Source organism: Centroberyx affinis, unplaced genomic scaffold, assembly GCF_046629955.1.
Source record: "Centroberyx affinis isolate AG114_WGS23_722 - 3 ecotype Tasmania unplaced genomic scaffold, CSIRO-AGI_Caff_v1 ptg002360l_1, whole genome shotgun sequence".
Taxonomy (NCBI): Eukaryota; Metazoa; Chordata; class Actinopteri; order Beryciformes; family Berycidae; genus Centroberyx; species Centroberyx affinis.
Genome location: NW_027280620.1, coordinates 610,950 through 625,264, shown reverse-complemented (window position 1 = coordinate 625,264; position 14,315 = coordinate 610,950). Strand labels below are relative to the sequence as shown.

The 14,315-nt window shown below is 39.8% G+C and overlaps 2 protein-coding genes across 3 annotated transcripts; both read left to right on the top strand.

Moving 5' to 3' along the window:
• Positions 1–926: 926 nt before the first annotated feature.
• Positions 927–7,064, top strand: kctd13 (potassium channel tetramerization domain containing 13). Its single transcript, XM_071533324.1, has 7 exons — positions 927–1,328; positions 2,577–2,837; positions 3,387–3,556; positions 3,916–4,005; positions 4,474–4,526; positions 4,722–4,917; positions 5,544–7,064. Exons 2-7 carry the CDS (start codon positions 2,600–2,602, stop codon positions 5,784–5,786), a joined length of 990 nt encoding a protein of 329 aa, XP_071389425.1. The 5' UTR covers positions 927–1,328; positions 2,577–2,599; the 3' UTR covers positions 5,787–7,064.
• Positions 7,065–7,470: 406 nt separating this feature from the next.
• On the top strand, positions 7,471–13,597 carry hirip3 (HIRA interacting protein 3). 2 transcript variants are annotated; one of them, XM_071533372.1, is made up of 9 exons: positions 7,480–7,541; positions 7,685–7,779; positions 9,214–9,334; positions 9,442–9,601; positions 10,095–10,493; positions 10,588–10,763; positions 11,205–11,352; positions 11,908–12,006; positions 13,178–13,597. In XM_071533372.1, exons 3-9 carry the CDS (start codon positions 9,296–9,298, stop codon positions 13,360–13,362), a joined length of 1,206 nt encoding a protein of 401 aa, XP_071389473.1. In that variant the 5' UTR covers positions 7,480–7,541; positions 7,685–7,779; positions 9,214–9,295; the 3' UTR covers positions 13,363–13,597. The 2 variants fall into 2 exon arrangements, with proteins under 2 accessions (XP_071389472.1, XP_071389473.1); XM_071533371.1 differs by lacking the exon at positions 7,685–7,779 and having other exon boundaries at positions 7,471–7,541.
• Positions 13,598–14,315: the final 718 nt, after the last annotated feature.

Genomic DNA, 14,315 nt, shown 5'->3' with positions numbered 1-14,315 from the left:
CCATGTTGGAAACACAAAAGAAGGAAGAATACATGTTTTGGGTGGAATGTGACGGAGAAAGTGAGAGAAATGGGAATATTAAATGGGACATAAGGTTGCTCCTCCAACTATTCCACTATGGTTGTTACTGCAACCAATGGAACTGTGTAAGTTAATAAGAGATGAATGTGTTAAGTTTGTGTGGGTAGGGTAACTCATGTAGGAGTTAAAGGGAATGAAGAAGCAGACATGCTAGCAAAACAGGCTTTAAAAGCAAGCAATATACAAATTGATGTGAAAACCATAAAACAGAGATTAAAGGGGTAATTTAAAGACCAATTAAAAAACAGATGGCAAGAAGAATGGGACGACATTTATTCAATTAATATTGGTTGACTTCACACAATCTGGAGAGAGAAATAGAAAGGAGAAAAATGTTATCACCAGATGGGCTGGGACATACAGGATTAAACAGCACTCTGTTCTTGATTAATAAACATACTGTATATGGAAGATGTGATAATTGTGGAGAAGAAGAAACAGTGAATCGTGTTATATCCCGCTGTAGTAAATATAGCAGAGAAAGAGATACTGTATATTAAGATCTAGTCTGCAAGAGTTGGGAGTAGAATGAAATGTAAACAGAATTTTAAAATTATCAACAGGAGACAAATGCATTACATTTCTGTTAGAGTGGGCTACTTGAATGAAACAGGACTGATGAAATTAGATAGAATTACACTGATAGAATAGACTGATAGAATTGCAGTTTCTTTCTTTCCTTGTCTCTCCTGTTTTTAAAAATAGGCTAATATTTTATGATTAGAAATATTGTAAATCCCCAGTACACACTCCAGGTCAGTGAGCGGCGGTAATGCGCCATTTTACGTTTGTCAATCGCCATAAAATAAAGAAGAAGAAGTAGTAGTAGTAGAAGAAGAAAAAAAGAGGGCGACGACGACGACGACGCAGTAGCGGAAGAAGATGCGCTAGTTTCGGAGCGACCTATTTATACATTTTAGCGTTACATATTTTTTCTATCCAATTGTCTGAGTTTGTCTATTCTTAATTTGGAAGTTTCCTTTTTTGACAGCTAGCTGCTGTTTCTCAATGAAGAAGAAGCAACACGGAACTGAAGAACGTTACTGGTTTTGAGCCTGGCAAAACAGACGTGCTGCTGTAACGCTAAGCCTCTTTGATTTAGCTGGGCTGCTGTTTAATATGAGTTGGCAAACGTTAGCTACGTTATAATTAATCTGTGGATCCTTTTGCATTAGCTGGCTTGCTAATTATCGCTTGCTGGCTATCGTTAACTAACATAAACGCCACTCCCTTGGATGCTTAGTGTGGTAAGTTCAGTTTGTGGGAAGCTACTAACGTTAGACATTGTTAGCCATATAGCATCTCATGTCAATTTGACGTTTGATATACTTGATTTAACAAAAGCAATCGTAGCTTAGGTGTTGGCGAACATTAGCTAGTTTACCAACAGCTAACATCGATAGAGCATCGGCCAGCTCGGCTTGTTAGTTTAACGAGGTAAAGTTAGCGCAAAGTCAGGGAAAACGAGAGCCAGTCAGCTGTCAGACTGACCGGGCGGACAGCATGCATGCTGTAAACGTGGGACAAAGCACAGCAGTATTGTTCCTGTCTCTGCTGGCCAGGAGGTTTTAGGTCTCTCTGCCTCGAGGCGAGTGTGCCACTGTCCTTAGAGTACCAGACCACAAGCTATAACATGAAAGATTAAGGGTTAACAATTGTAAAACGAAGGTTTCCTGTAGCCCCGGTGGGACTGACTCTCCACGCAGTGTTGTGTCAGTCTCAACGGGGCTAGTTTCCTGTAGCTTACATCATGGAAGTTTTGCGAAGGCTGATTACGTATTGGTAGTAAATTGATGTACGTGACATGCGAGTAACAATCAGCGGTCAATTTTCTGTAATTTTGTTTCATGGTACAAAATGTTGATTTGATGTTTGCCTGTCATTTTCACGTCCTGCTGTGTTTTGGCTAATGAACCAAACTACACTACAAACCACAGCTTGTCCCATTGTGTGGAACAGGGCAAATAGAGACTAGGTAAAGCAATAACAGTTAAGTTGCATAGCATTCAGGCTTCAGTTACCTGTAGTAAGTGATTGGGAGAAGAATAGTGAAATGGTTGTTTTTATATTTTCTTAGTTAGGCAATAATGAGCATTTGTCCAAGTGTTACTAGTATTACTCACATTTTGAAATTTATATTGTGCCAGATGCAGTACAGCAGCTGGCTTCTGTGCTGTTCCTGAGCATACCAAATAAACATTATTAAACAAAAGAAGCAGAAAAAAAATAAGGAAGCAGACTCTGTATTCATTGTTCCTGTCCCAAACTGTAACAGACAGATTGTTGTTTACCTGTGATGGATATCATGAGAGTGAACTAGCAATCAAGGCTGTATTTGGAGTAATGTTCACCTGCCTGGAGTGTGCCTGCCTGGATATATGCAAATGAGTTGGTGTTTCTCACAAAAGACACAATATCTTATTGTAATATTTTGGAAAACAAAACTTAAAAACTAGACTGAACATTAATGTTGTCTGTGGTCTTATGTGTTACAGTCAAGTAGTGACTCTCAAGCCCCATGTCTGCTGAGGCTTCAGTTGGCAGTATGGCTGCCGTCTCTGCCCACACCAGCGTTTCCCAGGCCGCCTGCCAGAACTCAGAAGACCACGGAAATCGAGGTCTGCTGGGGAGCAAGTATGTGAAGATAAATGTCGGTGGCTCACTGCATTACACAACCGTCCAGACATTAAGCAAAGAGGACAGTATGCTGAGGAGCATGTGCAATGGAGGAACAGAGGTCACTATAGACTCAGAAGGTGAGTACATGTGTTTGTCTGGTGAAACACAATCCATTTTGATCCATAATATTATTACTGAACCATACTGGAGTTACCTCCTTTTAATGTATTTAGGGCTGGGCCAGTGATAACAGGATTTTTTCCTAGCCTGAACAGAAAAGCCTGAAGAGGCATTTCATGAATAATTCACTTCAGTACAATGTAGTTGTTACCTTGAGTGCCATTCAAGATTTCTGCTGTGGTCTTAAGTTAATAAGATATTCAGTTCAAATGCTTTGTTTTGAATTCCTATAAAAACCTGTTTATTTAATACATAAAGCAACTTAACTTAGAAACTATATATTTACAACAGTATCCCCCTAGGGCTTTGAGCCTTGCTTATTTTTAAGATTTAAGAAGTAAGTTGTAATTCCTTCAGTGCAGGACAATTCCATCAATATTTCTGAACTTGAACACCTCACACTTGAAGCCAGAAACCAGAGAACTAAGTCACAAACTTGTGATGTCATCCAGTATGATGACATGAAACATGAAAATAACTTAATGCAATTTTTCTTTCTGTCCTAGGCTGGGTAGTGTTGGATAGGTCTGGCCGCCATTTTGGATTGGTTTTGAACTTCCTGCGAGATGGCTCTGTACCGCTTCCAGAGGACCACAGAGAGCTGGATGAGGTCCTGAAAGAGGCTCAGTACTACAGGGTCCAGGGACTCGTCCAGCACTGCCTCACTGCCATGCAGGTAAGTGGATGGCCCACTAATGTTCGGTTTATTTGGTACATTTCCAACTCTTTGTAGTTGATTGAGATCTCAAATTCTCATGTTTTGCTGAGAATGCACGCTCTTTGTCAGTATTGTCCTAGTTCACATTCAGAAAGACGGACACAATGATCACACAGCCGTACAAACACACTCTCCTGTTGGCCACCCAGCAGCTGTACAGGAGCAGTTTAGGATAGTTGCTCTTATCAGTTCATGGCAATAAACAGTTTATTATGAATGGTCAGAGGGAGTTGTTTTGTGGGAATTGAACACCAGCATAACACATTCTGCCTGAGTCATATGTGACTGTTTAATGTAATTTCTTCATTTGCCTTCAGAAACAGAAGGACGTCTATGAGAGTGTGTGCCGCATTCCCATGATCACCTCAGCCAAAGAAGAACAGAGGATGATTGCTACTTGTAGGAAGGTAAATTTTGTCCATCCTATTGGAAAGACGTTTGGAAATTGTCTTAATAGGCTGTGCTGAGGGTGGGGGGCGGGAGAAGCCACATTGGTAGCCACAGGCCCGTTAGATCCATGCAAGGTTCGACCTTTGCCCCTCCGAGTAGAGGGGAGATGGAAGATGGAGATGGAAAGAGTTTTGTCGGAGGGGTCGAACAAACCCTAGAGCCTGATTGTTTGTCCTTGAGTCTGTTGTCTGTTTTCATGAGACTAGCGTGTTAGTATTGTGAGCTGTGGGAATTGTGCTCTGTTATTTTCAGAATTTGGGGATTTTCTGAAGTCAGTTTCAAGGAAATGTTCAATACTATAAGCCATATCAATATTTTTGAGAAATTGCTGGAGGAACTGGAAACTGGTTCTCTTTGTGTGCGATTTCCTTTTATAGATTACAAATTTCCCCACCCTCATTTTTTCTCTTTTCTTTTCTCTACAGCCTGTAGTAAAATTGCAGAACAACAGAGGAAACAACAAATATTCCTACACCAGGTAAGATTCAGGCCTGACAGTGCATGTGTCCTACAATATGGAAAACAATTTGACAAGCTACAAGTCAGTGTTGTCAATGTTTGGACCTGGTTATTTGACCTTCACCTTTGGGACTCTTTGGATGTAGAGTGAGGAGAACTTGTTGGTCTGCTCACAGCTGATAACCTCTTGCCCTTTGTCTCTCCCTGCGACCAGTAACTCTGATGACAACCTGCTGAAGAACATTGAGTTGTTCGACAAGCTCGGGCTGCGCTTTAACGGCCGCGTCCTGTTTGTGAAGGACGTGCTCGGGGATGAGATCTGCTGTTGGTCGTTCTACGGTGAAGGCCGCAAGATCGCTGAAGTTTGCTGCACTTCCATTGTCTATGCCACAGAGAAGAAGCAGACCAAAGTAAGCATGACATAACCTGTTTGAGATTAAGTTGAGTTGATGGCATTTTTGGATTTGGAGTGCGGTGCTTTGTTGTATCATATTAGCAAACATATTTATATATACAGTATTAAAAAAGAGCAGTTGGCAACAGAATGAGGTGCAAGTGAAAACAACCCATAGTGCATTGCTTTTTGCGATTTTAGGAAACTCACTTTTCAATTACATTCAATGTTGTGTAGCTGAGGCAATGTGTGCTGGCTCAATTTTTGCATTCCCATAACTTTGTGCAATCAGTTACTTATGAGGCAATTCCATTATGATAATTAATTTTTGTTTTGTTATTTATTGGAGTCAAAAAAGATACTGTCACCTACCCCGCCACACAATGATATCTGCTCTGTTGATGATTCTTGTAGCATGTGTAATTCACCACAATTGCATGCGAATAGTTTTTTGGATAGTGTAGTAGAGCGAGACGGGGACTAGAAAGGGGTTCACTTGCAACATTGGCCAATAGCCAAATATATTAACCCCAGTCCACTTCACACCGAGTGCCCTGTCAAGATCACAAATTTCAACCATACTGTCCAGGACCAATAAATTATGAGCCACTCGTCACCAAACTTTGACATCTGTGTTTTCAGGTTGAGTTTCCTGAGGCTCGCATCTTTGAAGAAACCCTCAATATCCTCATTTATGAAAATGGCAGAGGATCCGGTCCAGGAGGCCTGCCCCTTTTAGATTCAAGAGGCTCAGGTTCGTCACTAGGCCAGTCAGAGGAAGAGGGCGCTGGAGGAGGGGACAGGCGAGTGAGACGGATCCACGTCAGGAGGCACATCATGCACGACGAGAGGGGGCACGGCCAACAAACTGTGTACAAGGACTAAGGATGTGTGGGGACGCAAGGCGTAGGAGACAGAATGTACGTGAAGTGTTTCTGTTGGAGACTACCAGAATGAAAGAGAGGACGATGATCATAGCAATAGTGTGATAGGTCAATTATTACATTAAAAGTCTTAATGTAATAGTTGTGAAATTAAGGGGTTGTTGACTGATTTTGTCACTGAAGTACGAAAGTCATTTGAAGATAGAAAATGCTTCTGTTTACAAGAAAACAATCTCTTACACATTTTTGTAAATTCTTAAAATAGGACATATGTCAAATTACCCAGGCCATGGGACTGACATGAATATTACCTTCCAAACTATAAGGAACCGCCCACATGGTTACTGATCATCATAGTTACTGGCCTCTTTGCCCAGCTCCCACCCTGTCGCTGGTTTTGATTTCTAGAGCAGGCAGTGTGAACGATTTGCACTGGGAGCCTCCTCTGTGTCGGACTATACCTGTTCGTTCAGGTTGTGAAACATCTGGCACCTTTTTATAACTTGGACAGAGATGCTATATGACAGTGATGAACGGACGAGGGATTCCAAGTTGAGCTTCGCTATTTTAACACTGGAATAAAACAGTTGCCATTTTTAATTTGCCAGCTGGGAGGTTGTCTGTAAGTGAGAGTGCTGACCAGCTCCAATTTTCTTTGTTTAAATTATTACTGCTATTGCTTCAAGATGTGTTTTCTATTAATTTATGAACTTAATTTAATTTATTGTTTGCTATTTAACTTTTTTTTTATTGTACGCAATCTTTCATGCAAATTGTGTTGGCTAGTGTTCAAGTGGGTTTTAATTTGTGGCATGGATATGATGCACTCCATGGCACAAATCACATTTTTGAATTTACTCACTTATGTCGTGAGCTTAAAAACATTTCAAGAGGAACCATGATGTGTTTACCATCTCCTTGTCTACATTATGGTATTTCACTCTGAGCCATGATCTTTCACTGCTTTATGTCATATACCAAACCACTTAATCTTGCTCAAATAATTGGCTGCACATTGATGGTAAATTTTGCTATGAGACTGTTAATACTGAATTGTATTTCTATTGCCCTCAGGGAGAGGATAATCATTTTTTGTTTGAATATTCACCAATGTCTTGTACGAATCTAATCACTCTGAAAACTTAAAAAGCATGAATGAGAGCAATATGTATCTCAATCCCTTTTTTAAATCACATGTTGGAATACCTTCAATATGCACTAATTAAACTTCCATCCGTCCAAAGTGTATTTGTTAGTGGTCATTGAAATGTTCTCAATAAATTACTTATGAAATCTGATTCTTGTTTTTTTTTTACTAATTTTACCTCTTACCTCAGGTAGAATCAGTGCACTCACATGTAGCGACAAATTAATGGAAATTTATATTTTATTACTTGATAGACTATACACCTGAATCTTTCATTGATTCCTACTAGAAACTGAGATGCTCAAAACTTGGCAAGTATCTAGATTACAGATGCAGTGACATGAGTTACTCCATATAAATAAGATGTGTAAAATCGTGTTATTTCTTATAATGCTGATTCTTTTTAGAGCATGGTGCTCTAAAATTGACACAGGTAGAGTGGGCCCGCAGGTTTAGCTGTATACTACGTCATGTCCGGCGACGTTTGAGCTGCAGCCGCCAAAATATACAAATATAACCAGAGCCCACAGTCAGCACCATGGTGTCCGAGGAAGAAACACGCATCAGGAAATGTGTGTGCCGTCAACTCAGGGACGCGCCTGACCTCAGGTAAAGTTTAGCATTAAAGCGTTTGAGCAAGTTTTGTGTTTTGCCGAGAATGTGTTTGTGTGTGTTAGCTCTGCAGACAACGTCAGTGTGCAAAGCTAACGGTAGTTTACACAGTGATGTTCCAAGTTTAGCTAACTTTACAGTTACTCTGATCGGTTTGGTGCTGCCCTGGCGGATTGGGGTATCGGTCTCTTTCGGGGGCGTGGAGATTTCTTGGTGGTTCCGGACTCTTTGAAAGGTGGTGTAGCCTACTTGTACCTGTATCTCCATCTTATTGCTTTCTTGTGTTTTGGCACACACTTTTATGTAATGTTCCATCTGTTTTTAATTGTATCTCTGTCTGTTTGTGTGTTTTTAGTTGTACCTGTCTACCTCATATATTACATTTTATGCCTATTTTCTATTATTGCTGCTTTTGCGTTTTATTGTATGTAAAGCACTTTGTAAACATTGTTTTTAGAAAAGTGCTATACAAATAAAGTTATTATGATTATTATTATTGTTATTATCCGTCTAGCTAACACGAGCAATACTTTCGTCTAGCAGGACTTGCTTATTGGAATATTGTCTAGCTAGAGGAAGTAGCTAAGCAAGAAATTGATGACAAGCTGCTGCTGCTGCGGGCTGGCGACAAGATAACCAGGGCTGACAAGATTAGTCAACTGGCTGGTGTGCACACACACACACACACACACACACACACACACACACACACACACACACGCACTAAGAAACTTATTTTCGCTCCTATTATTTCGTAATCAATAGTATTTTTCTTGTTAACGTTACAAAGTGCAGCCACACTTTGTCTTCATTCAGTACAGTAAACAAATTGATCTCACTTCATATTATGTGGCATTACATGTAAGGACCTAATGACTTTGATTGTAGAAAATATGAACATATGGCTACTGAAAATACAGAAGCGTGCACGCAAGGATCACATCGCTCTTTACACACTACAATGTTAAGCGTGCTTTTTTTAATTGCCATTTCATAAGTATCCTAACTTTTTTTTTGTGTATTTTTTCTCTAGTCATTAAGCAGATAAACTTCATGCATCACTGTGACTGTAAAAATAGAGACAATTTTTGGAGACATCCTCAGTGTCTTGTTAACCACTTTGTAACATTCACTTGTAGAAACATAATCTTTCTTTGTTTGTCTGTCGAATGCAATCGCAACCAAAATTGTTTTCTTTGGTACCTCTTCTCTTTTTTGTTAGGCTGCATCTTAATTTGGCTTTTGACACAGTTGCTCAGAGTCTCAACACAAAAATATTGCTTAATTCTCACTGTTGTTGTTTCTTTAGTATGCAGATTAATGAATCAGCATCTTTAGGGTCTGCAGTATCCATCTGTTTAAAAATAGTACTGTGCAGGTATATTTATCCTGACTGTGTTCAGAGAGTCATCTGAACACAGTCGACCCTCTGTCTCCTACGTTTTACTTCTTGATGCAAGTCTTAGTTCTCTTCATTTTCTGCCTTTGGGAGGGAAATGTTTATGTTGCACTTTCCTAGACCGTAGGACTGATAGGCCTATACAGTGATTCTTAAATTGAGTGATATTAAGCAATATTCAGAAATATATGGCTCAAGCTGATCATTCGGTGTGTGTCAGATGACCACTTCCCATTCACTGTCTAATGTAATCTTATTGTCTCATTCAAGTACACTGACTTTAGGCATTTTAAAGCGGCAGTATTTGGCACTTGTGGGCCATGAAGCATTAAGTCCAGAGGCCAGAAGTGTCATGAAAAGGGTGGTTGAAGAGGAGCTGATGAAAATGCAGGTAACTAAATTCTTCATATACACTTCATTGAGTGGATATGGATTTTTTTTTTCTTTGAGTACTGTAGTCCTTACTCTCTAGCAAAATGTAATTTTTTTTCCTGCTAGGACAGTGACAAAGATATCAGTGAGTCGGAGAGTCCCCCTGCCGCACCCCGCCAAAACAAGAGGAAGAGGGAAAAGGAAAGTGAGGAGGAGACTAGTAGAAGAGTAGTAGATGAAGGTGAATCCAGGGCAAAGAAATTACGTCGTCAGTTGAGCTCATCAGGTGGGTGTAACTGATCTTTTCCCACTATGCAGCTTTTGTCTCCTGTAATTTGAATCATATAGTGTTCTGCTTTTTAGTCACTCTACGTGGTACTGTATGTCCAGCAGCATCATGAATTGTTTGTGTGCCTTTAGAAATACTGTCACATGGCAGTATTTCTAAATGCACAATAAAACAATAATGTAAAGTTTTAAGTGAATTGTTCCTCCTCCTTAAACTAAAGCTCTGATAAGGATTTAAGCACATCGAGCCACATTAGTGAGATTTACAGTGGTGCAGATCATTTGAGCAGTTTTTTTTTTATATATACATCTAAGACACATAACTGTCTAATGTAATATGAATAAGTCATTCCATTAATTAGGCAGCCAAAATGCTACTTTGGTCCTTTTATTCCAGGCCTTGGTCATGCAGCATTTGCAAATACTTCCACTACAACACTTCCGTAACACTTGCTCCAATATAAACAAATACATGTTCTGTTTGTGGGTAGAGGACTGCAAAACAGGAAGTGAGGAGAGTGACGAGGACGAACAAATTAACAAAATCGGAGAAGGAGATGAAGAGCAACGGGTGAGAAAATCACAGGAAAAGACAAATGGAATCAGCGAAGAAGAGAGAAACAGTGAGGATTGTGCAGAAGAAGAAAGAAACGTATCAGAAAAACGTAAGCAGGGCAAAATATCTGCAGAGGACAGCTCTGATGACGATGAGAAACGGATGGTAAAAAAGAGAGCAAAAAATACACAGAATGGAGGGAAGAGAAGCAAGAATACAAGTGAAGGAGAGGAATCTTCTCCATCACAGAGGGATGGAGAAGATGAAATTGGCACTGATGGCAAGAAGGAAAATACTCAGAGGAAGACATCATCAGAAGAAGACAGTGAAAAGGGTGACTATGCATGCTTTGGTTGGTCATGAATTTATTTTGTAAATAAAATATTGAGCTCATTTTGACATGACATTTTCTCTGTTGTGATACGCAGAAGGCAAAGTATTGAAGGAGAAGAAAAACGCTGAGCTTGTTGAGGACTCTGATTCGTCATCACTCCCCTCTCTGGAAGATGAACAGGATAGTGGGACAGAAAAATCACAACTTACCAAAAAGAAGAAAACAAAAGAAAAAAAAGAGGACAGTGAAAATATTCCCAAAGGAGAAAAGGTGAGCTTACGGGTGACGTTAGCAATCAGGATATCGAGCTTTGCAAAGTTTGTATTGGATAATCTTCAACATCCATAGGTAGATTTTCAAAAGAATGCTGAGCCTACATGGACAGACTCCAGTGTGCTTTGTGTCTGGTGTCATGCAGCGTCTTCGGGGGAGGGGGGGGGTTCCATGGCTGGGATGGGAGGTCTTGCTGGTAGGCTATCCCAAAAGCCTGTGATATGATCTTTTGAAAATAGATTCCTAAAATATAGAATCAGATGGGGATCAGTGTCCTAGCTGGGTGCTCGATAGCACAGGATGCAGGCTTTTGAAAATTGATTATCAAAACAGATAACCCAATGGTACAGTCAAGTATTAGGATACATTATTTTTTCCTTTACAACATGTTTGTCCTTTTGTACAGTCTATTTGTCTGCCTTCCGATTCACTGTGCAGGATGGCAACAAAGCTGTTTTGAGGCTCAAGCGCTACATTGGCCTCTGCGGTGTAAGGCGGAATTACAAGAAGCTCCTAGGTGGCTGTCGCTCTATTCGCGCAAAGGTGGCTGTTCTGAAGAAGGAGCTTGAAGATCTTGGTGTCGAAGGTTAGTGGGAATACATTCAGCTGTTTACCTACTACCCGTTATGATTTTTTTGCTTTTTAGGGGTGGGCAGTATGTCTTAAATTTCATATCGCACACAATATTTACCATGACTGAAGCCCTCTAAAACTTTCTACTATAGCTGAAAATATTGTGTATGTCTATTTCTAAACTACTTTCAGGGTGCACAATCATAAAAACCTAGTGGTGCAGCCCTGAAATGAAACCAATCATATTTTCAGCACCTCTAGTCAGTGGTCACCTGCACATAGTGACACATAAGCAAATATGACAATACCATGGGCCTCAACGTTTTTCTCTGCTTACCATTTCAGAAGTTGCTTCATTACATTACATTACATTACATTACGTCATTTAGCAGACGCTTTTGTCCGATGGCAGGTCTACCCATAATTTCATTCAATTGTGTCTAAATTCTGTAGACTAATGCTACTACCTATCCTCTACAGCCGTTTAAGCATATCAAAGTTGAGACAGTTGGACATCAGACTAGGGACCCCTGAGTTAATGTAATAACACAATTCTCTCTACACACAGGTCAGCCATCTATAAAGAAGTGCAAAAATGCCCGACTGAAGAGGGAAGATGCTCAAGAAGTAGCTGGCCTTGATGTCAGCAACATCATTACCACACATGGTGATTATTAGTCTACTTTCTTGGGTGTCAGCACCCATAACCATGTTTTTCTATTCTGGAGGAAAGCATTCTTTATTAATTAATCTTGATTTATACCATCAAGCAGAATTTCTCAACATCCCCCACAGGCAGGGGAAGGAACCAAAATGATTTTGCTATTGGTTCCCTTCAAGCAAAATTGGAGGGAGGTGCAGCTCATATACTGTAGTTTTTGTTGAACTCAAAATTGTTTTGAAATGCAGTAATACAGCATACATATCTTTGTTGTTAGAATCCACTCAATAGCCTACTCTGTCTAAACCCTTAATAATACAAAGCACCAATGGGCCTTAATTATCAAGCAAGAAGAAAATACATTTTCTCAGAAACCACACAGAAGGTGATTTAGTACTGAGGCATTTATCAGAACTTATGGAAATTACATTTATGTACATTTTCTTTTATTTCAAGCATGTGTAAATATATGATGATTTTCTTGGGGCCTAAAGCAGCAAAAATTCATTTTTGTGGCTTGTTTATCATGCAAGCTACTACACTATGTGGTTTGCATTGCAGTTTGATCAGGGAAGGCAAATGAACTTTAAGTCTCAAAAAAGACAATTCAACAACTATTCCAATTCAAAATGTTGTGGGAGCCTACTTCATTACTCTTCTAAGAAATCATACACAATAGAGGTGAAAGCTTGTATTGCGTTATGTGGCTATAGAAAAAGCAACTAGATGTTTTTGAGCTTCCATTGTTGAGTCTGATGTTTTTGCCTACACACTAGATGTAAACGTAATCAGCATTGTAACATTATTTCTGCTTCTCAGTTCAGGATTTGTGTTACTATAGTTGGGTCAAAAAAATTAATAACTTTAAAGTTTACATGCTTCTCAAATGGGGAACTGGCTACTACTCACAGCAATATAAAACTATGTTCCAAAAGTGGGTGTCATTTTTATATAACAGCATATTAATGAGCTTTGGGTGAACAAGTACAAAGTGTACCCATTGTAATTTGGGATTTGTATTTCTGTCAAATCCCAAATTACAAAGCACATTTCCCCCTTGTGTGTGCAGCGTTGATTAATATGAAGGAAGTTAGTAGTGTGACTTCATTTGTACACACAAATACAACAGATTGATAAATGAGACCCATTATCAATGAACTGTCAATTTCTCCCGCAGGTCGACCTAAAAGAAGAGCATCAGCATGGCAGAAACAACCTGTCCCTCCATCTTCTACATATCAGCACATGGTGAACTCCAGCTCTGACAGCGACGAGCCCAGCCGCACAGGCAGAGGGCGCAGGAGAGCGTCAGACTGGGGCAACCTGCAGGGCATCATCAGTGATGATGGAGACAGCGGCTGAGGGGGACAGTGGTATTGAAGGGCCACCTGGACATGGACATTACTTTTCCTGTGTAAAAGTTTGGTTTTGACCTGTGTAAGTTATACTAAGGGAAAAACGGTTTACCAAGTATGACCTGAGAGAAAATTGTTCCCTACATTTGCATAATGTTTCATTGAATGGTTCACCCGTCAGTTGAGTTCTGTGGCCATTTCTTTGTGAATTCCTACATTAAATGTTTGTGGTTTGTTGAGAAATTAACATTTTTTTCCTGTTCATCTTTAATCAATTTCTTGAATCATTCTAATAAAAGGATTATGTTTATATGGAACAAATGTTTCTTTTATTTTCAGCTGGTCAAAAAAACACAAGGAGTGCTAATTAAGAATTTTTTGCTAACTTGAGATGAAGGGTATAGAAAAGGCAAACTAGGGTGGCGACCTTTCAATAATATTTCTTATTTTTACCAGAGAGTTGAAGAAAGACAGGAATGTGAATACACAGATTTGACAGCACAGCAAAGTACACACTGAGCCTCCAGGTTGGTCATTAGGTGTCAGGGAGCCATAGTGAGTAGGGAGACCAAGTGTGTGTCTGCAAGCACCCAACCTGCTGAAGTGTCCCTGAGCAAGACAGTGACGGTGCTGCTCTGTAGCTGAGCCTGACCTCTGACCTCCCTGTGGAGGGGGGCATGCAAAAAGAGAATTTCCCTATAGGGAAATAAGTATCACATTCTTAAAATTATCATTGAAATTAACCTGTGACTACATAAACTTTTTCATTCTGTGGCTTTTGGATTATTGTTGTGTATAATGTTCTCAATGTTGCAATCTCACCACTACATTAACTAGCGTTGGCAGGAATGTCATTTCATGTGAATGAGAAAAAATTGATCCTCAAGAGGACATTATCGTAAAATTACCTTTATTACAAGACTTTAATCACCTGTGGTGTCACTTTGGGTAACGCTTCAT

Bases quoted from the DNA above. Each gene is read 5' to 3' on its own strand.
- hirip3 (XM_071533371.1), top strand. From the start codon at position 7,471: ATGGTGTCCGAGGAAGAAACACGCATCAGGAAATGTGTGTGCCGTCAA. The intron at 9,335-9,441 runs GTAACTAAATTC...TTTTCCTGCTAG, and splicing joins AGGAGCTGATGAAAATGCAG to GACAGTGACAAAGATATCAG. The intron at 10,494-10,587 runs GTGACTATGCAT...TGTGATACGCAG, and splicing joins AGAAGAAGACAGTGAAAAGG to AAGGCAAAGTATTGAAGGAG.
- kctd13 (XM_071533324.1), top strand. From the start codon at position 2,600: ATGTCTGCTGAGGCTTCAGTTGGCAGTATGGCTGCCGTCTCTGCCCAC. The intron at 4,006-4,473 runs GTAAATTTTGTC...TTTTCTCTACAG, and splicing joins TGATTGCTACTTGTAGGAAG to CCTGTAGTAAAATTGCAGAA. The intron at 4,527-4,721 runs GTAAGATTCAGG...CCCTGCGACCAG, and splicing joins AACAAATATTCCTACACCAG to TAACTCTGATGACAACCTGC.